Below are 10,022 nucleotides of genomic sequence, written 5' to 3' on the forward strand. Positions count from 1 at the left end.
ACCAGGTGCAGTCACAGCTTGAGTCACTCATTTCCATCCGCAGCTCACAGGTGCGTGTGGAAAGCCCAGGAGGTTCCTGTGATGGTCGCAGCAGGGAAGGACGTGGGTGGAGGATGCGTCAACCTCTTACAGTCCACACCCAAAGACAAAGGGACTGGGAAACAGGCTGATGACCAGAGTCACCACAGAGACTAGAGCAGTTCTTCACTTATCTCCTCCCAGGGCATGGCAGATGGGAAGACCTAGAGACACTACAGATCCTTATTCTATTCTTTCACCTCTAGCCCTAGGAACGAACTGCAAGTTGGGTGAAACCTAGGGGAAAAGAAGCACTGTGTTCTCAGGGGAGAATGATCCAGAGGAGGCCAGCCTCTCTTCCCAGAACCTTTTTATGCAGAACACCAGGGAGGAGGAAACCAGTATGAGAGAGAAGTGAGAAGGAAGAGAAAGAGGAGAAGAGTGAAGAGGAAGGATGAAGAAGATAAGTCATTTCATTGTCCAGACGTTATCTGGAACTTCGAGTCATTACAGGATATAATAATATACTTTTCAAAGATGACAGTGAGGTAACTGCAGTGAGGAGGGACCTGGCCTGGTTTGGACAGCCTGCAGAGTGTCAAATCGAAAGGACGGGAGCTTCTGTGGCATTTGCCCCCCTTGAGCTCACAGGCAACTGGAGGACTGTTACAGACAGCCTTGACTGTGTCCAGATCCTCGTGGATGAACGTGTACTGGCTTATGCACGTGCGGTTGTGTTCCTTCAGCTTGTGTGACATCAGGCTGTTGCACTCCCTGGTCATCAGGTCAGACCTAAGATAGTCTTTGTGGCCGGGAAGGAGAGGCTCAGCTCTGAGCATCTTGCTTCCCTGAACTTCGTCTTCCCCGAGGACGGTGTCTTCAGACCAGCCCGGCTGCACCACTCCTTTGTCGCTAACCAGCAAGGTTTCTGTAGTTTGGCTGCCCTCTCCTTGAGTGGCCTTGGTCTTGTCCTCGGAGTCACTGGACCACAGCTCGCTCAGGGACTGATCGCTCTCCTGTAGGACTGCTGCAGCCATCTGCAGCCCCAACCCCAGGCCAAGTCCCAGGCCCAGCAGGAGCAGCAACATCATGAAGAAGATCTGCACCAGAGTCAGCTTCATTTTTCCTGGAGGGCGGAAGGGTTACAGAAGGGCTGACTTTGAGATGCAACTTGGCTCCAGGAGGGGCCCTAGACTCCCTACTAAACACTGACTCCATAGCCTTCAGGGTTTCCTCTCCCTCCCCGGCGTTGCCCTCCTGGCCGAGATCCTCTCTTCTCTTTTTCCCGTTTCTCTGGTCCCTCCCCACAACATTCCTGTTGCTGTGTAATAATGTGTAGGTGACCAGGAGAAGCAGTTCTGAAATTGGTTTGCATATGGGGAATCAGTGGGGAAAGTTGACCTCGAGTGGCTTCTACACAGATATTAATTCCAAATAACCCAAGAGAACTGTTGAGAAGACAAGCAATTACAGTGTCCTACTTTCCTTAAGAGAAATTCTTTTTTTCTTTTTTTTAAGATTTTATTTATTTGGGGGTGCTGGGTGGCTCAGTGGGTTAAGCCTCTGCCTTTGGCTCAGGTCATGATCCCAGTGTTCTGGGATCGAGCACCGCATCGGGCTCTCTGCTCAGCGGGGAGCCTGCTCTCCCCCTCACCCCCGTCTGCCTCTGTGCCTACTTGTGGTCTCTCTCTGTCAAATAAATAAATAAAATCTTTAAAAAAAAAAGATAGGGAGTACAAGTAGGCAAAGCAGCAGGTAGAGAGAGAAGCAGGCTCCCTGCCGAGCAGCGAGCCCAATGCAGGGCTGGATCCCAGGGATCATGTCCTGAGCCAAAGGCAGCCGCTCAACCGACTGAGCCACCCAGGGGCCCCCTTAAGAGGAATTCTTATAGAAAGCCTTATTCTCAGTAAAGGACTAGAATTGCCATAGGAGACTATCTCTCTATTTTTATCCCTAATTAATTTTTGTTCATTCAAGTATCTATTACTGTCCTCTCTACCCATCCTTCCCCTCAAAAGATAAAAAAAAAAAAAAAATAGAAAAAGCACTATGGTCCATTCTTATTCCTAAGCCCTAAGCAGAGGCTACATGATAGGGACGGGTGGGGCTTTGAGGGGGAGGCAATGCCCAATTTCACATCTAGGGACCCTGTTAAAGCTACATCGTGTCAATGCCAGAACTCTTTTACTACTAAAGATCTCTTAGCACTTGGGTATTTCCTGCTGATTAGTTTTGTACTCTTAGGGAGGAAATGGCATAAGAATGAAACAAACAAACAAACAAACAAAAAAAGTCCCCCAAACTCCAAAACTGACCTCCTGGGATTCCCTTACTAATAAAGACCCCAATGAGTGCTGAGAGGAAAAAACATGTATCTTTGTCCTGTGAGGTCAGTTTCATCCCTCTATCAAAGACATTTCCTCCCAGAAAAAAAAAGATTTCTGAAAAGAACATCGAGACAATTGATAAACTAAGATATAGTCTGTGGAGTAGATAGGATTATATCAATGTTTGCTATACTGAATTTGAAAATTATACTATGATTATTTAAAAGGGTATCTTCGGGGCACCTGGGTGGCTCAGTCGTTGAGCGTCTGCCTTTGGCTCAGGTCATGATCCCAGGGTCCTAGGATAGAGCCCCACATTGGGCTCCCTGTTTGGTGAGAAGCCTGCTTCTCCCTCTCCCACTCCCCCTGCTTGTGTTCCCTCTCTCGCTGTCTCTCTCTGTCAATTAAATAAATAAAATCTTTTTAAATATAAAAACAAACAAAAAACTTTATAAAAGGATGTCTTTGTTCTTTAAAAAAAATGAAGCCTGAAATATTATGGAACAAAGGGGCAGACTGTATGCAGCCTACACTCAGATCGTTTAAAATATAGATTACATGTATGTGTATACATGAGTTTGCAGAGAAAGAAAGAAAATGATTTTTTTTAATGTGGGGGAAAAGTTTTTAAAATTATGTATCTGGATAGAGGATATTCAGGAGTTCTTTGTATGATCGTTGTAACTTTCCTTTAAAGTTGAAAATTTTCAATATTTAAAAATGTTTTCTAAAGAAGAACTTCCCGTCTTGTTCCCTGGGGCACTCAACACTACAGAGACTTACCTCCACACCTAAGTAGCTTCAGAGATTTTTGTGCTCTCCTGTTCCCCAAGCTTTTCCCTCCCAGGGTTTCCTTCTTCCTGAAAAGTGCCCTGGATGCTGGTCTGTAGAAAAATGGTTGGCTCCTGCTGGTCTCTGTGCTCTTAAACCCAGACTTAATTCCCAAGCCCACCCACCTTCCATTCCTCCCACCAGCACTGGATAAACACTCACTCAATTCTCTCTGCTCCCACAGACACTTTGAAGTAAGGCTATTTGGACAGACAGACATCCAAGGCAGGAAATGGCTCCAGCCTGGGACGCTGCGGACAGTTTTGTCTGGTCAGTTGTCCCACTCCCGAGTCCACCCACTATCCTGAGCTTTATTGCCGCCTGACCTTACCATGAAGCTCAAATCAAGTCACTGTTTAATATTCTCCATATGTACATCCTTCAGGCCTTTCCTGTTTGTTTCTAGCACGTCAAGATCCTTGGCCTTTATTTGGGTCAACTCTCCAACATGGTAATTTTGCTTCTTACATTTTAGACTTGGATCATGGCTTCATTTGAACATTGGAATATTTGAGGCAATCATAAATTTGCAAGTACCTTAAGCCTAGCACTGCCCTCCACTCCCTTCTCCCTGTTTCCAACCCAACCAAGATTCACATTCCCATCAGAACATCCACATTTTGCAAACCTGGTAATTTAGCCCTAGATGAGACCAATCCAAAGCAGCACCATCTCTACCAGTCCCTGTAGCCTGGGCGAGCAAAACCAGGAGGGTAACAATGCTGATCCTATTCACGTCTTTAGCTAAAAGTGACAGCAGAAGATGTTTTTTAAAGCACTCTGGAGATTATTGAGGAGCTATAAAAACCCCTTCTGGACATAAACAAGACTCTTTAGGAGGATGTTTTGCTTTGTCATTCAGGCAGGAGTTTTCAAACAGTGGTCTGGGAGCTGTCTCTGTGATTGGCAGCGTCCACTTGGCTGGCCTTTTGCAGTGCTGCTTTTGATAATTTAGGAGTATAATAACAACAACTAAACAATACTGAGCACTTACTTCACACTAGGCATTTATTACATTTCACCATCTACCTGTGTGCTATCCCTCTGTGGTGCCCATTCTGCCCATTCGGTCCAGTGAGGTCTACCGGTAACATGAAGAGGACATAAAGAATCTTCTCCTGAGCACCCCCGTCCTCATGCTCACTCTCTCTTCCACTCTCTGTGTCTCTCTTTCAAATAAATAAATAAGGGGCGCCTGGATGGCTCAGTAGGTTAAAGCCTCTGTGTTCAGCTCAGGTCATGGTCCCAGGGTCCTGGGATCCAGCCCCGCATCGGGTTCTCTGCTCAGCGGGGAGCCTGTTCTCCACCTGCCCCCACGCCTGCCTCTCTGCCTACTTGTGATCTCTGTCAAATAAATAAATAAAATCTTAAATAGGTAAATAAATAAAATCTTAAATAAATAAATAAATAAAATCTTTAAAAAATAAATAAAAAGAGTGACTCAGATGGTCGACAGTCTGCCTTCCCTCAGGTAATGATCCTGCAGTCCTGGGATCAAGGGAGCCCTGATTGGGCTCCCTGCTCAGCCAGAAGCCTTCTTCTCCCTCTTCCTCTGCCCTTCACCCCCACTCATGTGCACTCTCTCACCCTCTCTCTCTCAAATGAATAAAATCTTTAAAAAATAAATAAAATGTGGACTTAAAAAAGTAATGGACTTCCACTTGTAGTCAGGATGGAGGAACAGTGACTGGATTTTGCCTAAAGCTCCTGGAAAAATGGACAAATAATATGAAACAATAGAATTTCAACGCATTGGACAAAGGCAATGAAGTCCAGTGATCACTGAGAGAGGGGAAACAAAGGGGATGAGGCTACTCCTCCAACTTACTCCCTGGGGAGAGTTTCTAGGCCAGATGGCACAGAGACCGGGACGCGGGCGGAGTGCCTCAGTCTTCCTGAGACGAGGAGATGGAACTGAGAGTCCAAGGAGGACCAGGCAACTTGAGTTCATGCGGCAGAATACCAGGCGGGACAGGACTGCAGAGAAAGAAGCCCAGGGACCTTCGGTGGGAAGACACTGCTACACATCTATCAGAATGGCTATAATGAAAAAAAAAATTAGTGATAATATGGAACACTGGCAAGGATGCGAAAAAAATGGGTCTCTTATATATTGCTGATGGGAATATAAATGGTACTATTACCTGGGAAACAGTTTGGCAGATTTTTTAAAAATACTAACTACATGCTTATCCTACAACTCAGCAATCACACTCCTGGGGATTTATCTCAGAGAAATGAAAACATATGTCCACCCAAAAACTTGTACACGAATGTTAACAGCATTTCATTTGTATTAGCCCACACTAGAAAGAGCCCACGTGTCCTCCACTGGGTGAGGGGCTAAACAAACTGGAAGGCACACACAGCACGCAATCCTACTCAGCAGTAAAGAGGGATGGGCTGCTGACACTCCTAACTACCTGGATGGATCTCAGAGGCATTACGCTGCATGAAAGAAATAATAACATCAAAGGCTGTGTACCCTATAACTCCATTTAGATGACATCCATGCAAAATGGAGAACAGTGTTTGTCAGGGGTTTGAATGGTGGGCATAAGGACACAGATGTGACTCTAAGGAGGTACCACAAGGGAGGTCCTTTTGTAGGTTTTTTTGTTTGTTTGTTTGTTTTAAGTAATATCCACACCCAAAGTGGGAGCATCAAACTCAGGACCCAAGATCAAGAGTCCCACGCTCTACCGCCTGAGCTAGCCAGGCACCCACACAAGGGAAATCTTGGTGGTGATGAAGTCATTCTGTATCTTGTTTGCAGCAGTGACTACATAAATCCACACATAAAATAAAAAGACACAGAACTACACACACACACACACACACACACACACACATTATGCTACTGTCAATTTCACACATCATGTGGATACGTAAGATGTAATCACGAGGAAACAGGTGAAGGGTACATTAGAGCTCTCTGTGTTATCTTGGCAACTTCCTATGAACCAATAATTTTTGCAAAATAAACACTTATATTAAGTGTCAAGCCTCATTATAGATGGCTTACTAACAGTATGGAGAAACACATGTCTGCACACACAGGACCCTCACCTACACGGTTATTTACACTGGATATCTACCCTCCAGTCTTCTTCCACCCCACTCAGCCCTGTGTGGATGTTAAATTCAACATGTGTATTAAAATTTCAAGTCGAGATGTCAGGCGGTAGTTAAATATAGTGACTATAGAAGCCTGTACAGCAGACCAGTGTGAGCTGGAGCTACAAATTTCAGAGCCATCAGCATATGACCAGGTATCTAAAGTATGAGACTGAAAGGGCATAAGGGTCAAGAGAAGGTTGGTTTTCTACTTTGTTTTGTTTTTAAGAAAAGACAACATCAGCTTGTTTACAGATAATAAAGACTAAGCAGAGAAGAAAACCAATAATGCAGGAGTGAAAGTCAAGAATTGTTGGAGCAACGATGTTTGAGTGCTTGGACTCCGAGGATGAATTGCCTGGGGGTAAGTGTGAATCCATGTGATTGCATCTGAGAATCACACCTCAGGGTAGTGAAAGGGACATACAACATCTTGACTATGAAAGCCCAGATTGGGGATGTGGTTGAGAAGCACGGGGTTATGCTAGAATTAGCAATGGTCAGCGGTGCTCCTCCGCTGGGCACGCGGGAGCTTTTCCCTCACCCTGCAGTTGCAGCTGCTTCTGCCTGGTGACAGCTGACTGGATGGGTGTGAAACCAGCTCAGCCTCAGGCTGGATGTTCTTCAAGCTACGAGGAGTTTCTCAGGATGAGAAACATAAAAAGAAAAGAAGGGAAAGCGAACAGCATTTCACTACTAAGGGATTCAACTTCGCTGTGGGTCCCAAACAAGCCATTGCCTTTTTTCTCCAGGGTTTTCATCACACACATGCCCTCCAGATGCACCGAGGTTCAGAATGGAGCTAGTGGAGTGGGAGGCATTTTTCAGAGACGGATAGATTACTTGAGATGACCCCATGTTCAAAGGCTGACCTCCATTAGAACTGCAGAGTGCTCAGGAGTGTGCAGAGCCTGATGTCGGTTAGCCCGACCCACCAAACCCAAAGGGACCTAGACATGGAGGAGACCGGGCAAGCATCTTGGTAGGGAACACTTCCTGGTGCTCCCATGCAGTGTCATTTCCCCTACAGAAACCGTTCTGAAGGGGGGCCTGGGTGGCTCAGTGGCTTAAAGCCTCTGTCTTTGGTTGGGGTCATGACCCCAAGATCCTGGAATCGAGCCCTGCCTGGGGTGGGGGGGTCTCTGCTCAGTGGGGAGCCTGCTTCCCCCTCTCTCTCTCTGCCTGCCTCTCTGCCTGCTTATGATCTCTATCAAATAAATAAATAAAATCTTAAAAAAAAATAGAAAGAAAGGAAGAAAGAAAGAAAAGAAAGAAAGAAACCGTTCTGAAAGTTACCCTGTACTCAGAGGTGGCCAGCACGAGGTACGTAGAGACCAAAACCTAATCGTGCTCTGAGCAACATACTGTGCAAACTGGCACAGAGCTGACTTCACGCAGAGGAAGTGCCTTTTCTTCCATTTCATACAATGGTGGTATTTAGGCTTTCTGGGGACCTAATCAGATGGCTTTGCATTTTAGTTTACTTTCACCTAAATGACCTTATATGACCCTTACAACTTCCTCAATAAGTAAAAGGAACTAAAATTATTTCCTTGTTTTACAGTAATCTCGAGGTAAGTGACTTGTCTCAGGCCACATAGCTTGCAGGCATTAGAATGGGGGCGGGACTCTGACCTATAGGATCCCACCAGTTGTTCCTTCTTTTATCCCATCTATCTTGCCCCTGATGTTCTGGTCCTATTGAAGTCATTTTCTCATGGATCTAGAGAACAACTGGTTATCACTGATGCTCAAAACAATCTTATAAATATCTATCTCATATAGGATGGATATTTTCAGTTCTTAAGAAGAATCCTGACAATTCACATTTATAAGATGAACTCACATAAACCTGGTCAAACCCATAGAACTCCACCCTTCTAAACTGTGCTGGATTTTTCTTTTCTTTTTTTCTTTCTTATTTTTTTTTAAAGATTTTATTTATTTATTTGTCAGAGAGTACAAACAGGGCAGCAGCAGGCAGAGGGAGAAGCAGATTCCCCACTGAGCAAGGAGCCTGACATGGGACTTGACCAGGATCCTGAGATTATGACCAAGTGGAAGGCAGATGTCCAACAAACTGAGCCACCCTGGTGACCCCAGATCTTTCATCCTTATACTCCTTTGTCACCTCTAATTTCTGCAGTCTCCCTGGTCTGGGCTTGTCTGGTGTAGGCCCTGTCTAGCCCTGGTTCCGTTTGGTAGATGATCCTCTAGGGAGTTACAGCAGTGCGTCTTGTTCTTTCTAACTGAGTGATTTTGGCACCTTCTGTAATATTGGAGGAGTTTTGCTAATAACATATGATCAGTAAAACAGACCACAACCATCCCTACTCTAGTGCGACAGGAACTTCCAGAACCAACAAAGTCTACAGAATGAACTCCCCAAATTATATCTAAATCCTACACCTCTGCTAGGAAAGATGCCAGCTCAGTAATATTCTGGGTTGCGTTTTCTATAAAAATTACATTCATCCATTTTTATCAATCAGCACAAGTAACATGCACTAGCTTCTTTGAAATAGGCTTAATTATCTTTAAAGACATATTGTCTAAAATTTTTTTTGAAATGGCTTTTATTACTGACTTACATGCCAAAGAAACAACCAAATTTCCTTGTGAGGTGCATTATTCTTATTATGAACCTTCCTACATTTTCACATCTAAAGATTATCAGCTATAAACTAACCACGGGCATTTTAAGGTTCTGTCACCTATAGGTAGTTTTTGTTTACTGCTGGCCTGAAGGCTCCGTTATAAATACCAATGAGAATTTGTATCTTTGATAAAAGGTGGTGTCAGAGCCTCGTGAAAAAGGACTGTACCAGATACTTCAAGCCATTGACCCTTTAAAGCATTGATTCCTAAGGACAGGCTTTTGAGTTAATATCATTTAGACAACTTTCATACCAAACCAGTGGACTGAGCCAAAATTTCCAGAACTCTTGGTCAATTAGCAAACAACTTCATGGGACTGCTTACACAAGATCTAGCAGAATAGGAATTAGTTGTATGGGACTGAAGGAACTAATAAGGGAAATTTGCAGTTATTTGTTTGGAATATTGTTTTAATGTCTATTTCAATGTTGATGCTGTTTTAATGTTCTATTCTGAATATCCAAATAAGGATTTTTTTTTTCTTCTTAAACTCTCTGTAATCCATAACAAATTACTAGATTCTGCTTTTTTTTTTTTTAAGTTTTATTTGTTTATTTGACAAACAGAAATCACAAGTAGGCAGAGAGGCAGGCTGAGAGAGGGGGAAGCAAGCTCCCTGCTGAGGCAGAGAACCCGATGGGGGGCTGATCCCAAGACTCTGGGATCATGACTGAGCAGAAGGCAGAGGCTTTAACCCACTGAGCCACCCAGGTGCCCTAGATTCTGCTTTTTTTAAAACTGAAATAAACATTCTTAAATGATGTCTCCTTCTTACTGACTCACACATCATCACCAAGAATTCAGAAACTTACCAAGTCTCCTTACTTTTCATGGCAGTGTAGTTATTTGCATAAGTTCAATGAGAATTTGTCTTCCTTTTTATCAGGATATAATGGAAAAACCAGTGATGCAACCAAGGCCTTGCCCAGAAGTCATTTCTGAGAATGATGTTTGTTTAATCCACTATGATGAACTAATGTGTACAAAGTCCTCTCAGAAAACTTGTGCAGACCTGTTTACAGGGTCCCAGTTTTGCAGGAGGTGAGGAAGCTCACTCCTTGGCAGGTCAGG

At 44.2% G+C, this 10,022-nt stretch overlaps 1 protein-coding gene across 1 annotated transcript; it reads right to left on the bottom strand.

Annotated features, from left to right (window-relative positions):
- Positions 1-285: 285 nt before the first annotated feature.
- Positions 286-2,764, bottom strand: RNASE10 (ribonuclease A family member 10 (inactive)). The gene has a single exon (XM_080809883.1). The coding sequence runs from the start codon at positions 1,137-1,139 to the stop codon at positions 492-494; it is 648 nt and encodes a 215-aa protein (XP_080666009.1). The 5' UTR covers positions 1,140-2,764; the 3' UTR covers positions 286-491.
- Positions 2,765-10,022: the final 7,258 nt, after the last annotated feature.

Source organism: Martes martes (genome assembly GCF_963455335.1).
Source record: "Martes martes genome assembly, chromosome: 7".
Classification (NCBI taxonomy): Eukaryota; Metazoa; Chordata; class Mammalia; order Carnivora; family Mustelidae; genus Martes; species Martes martes.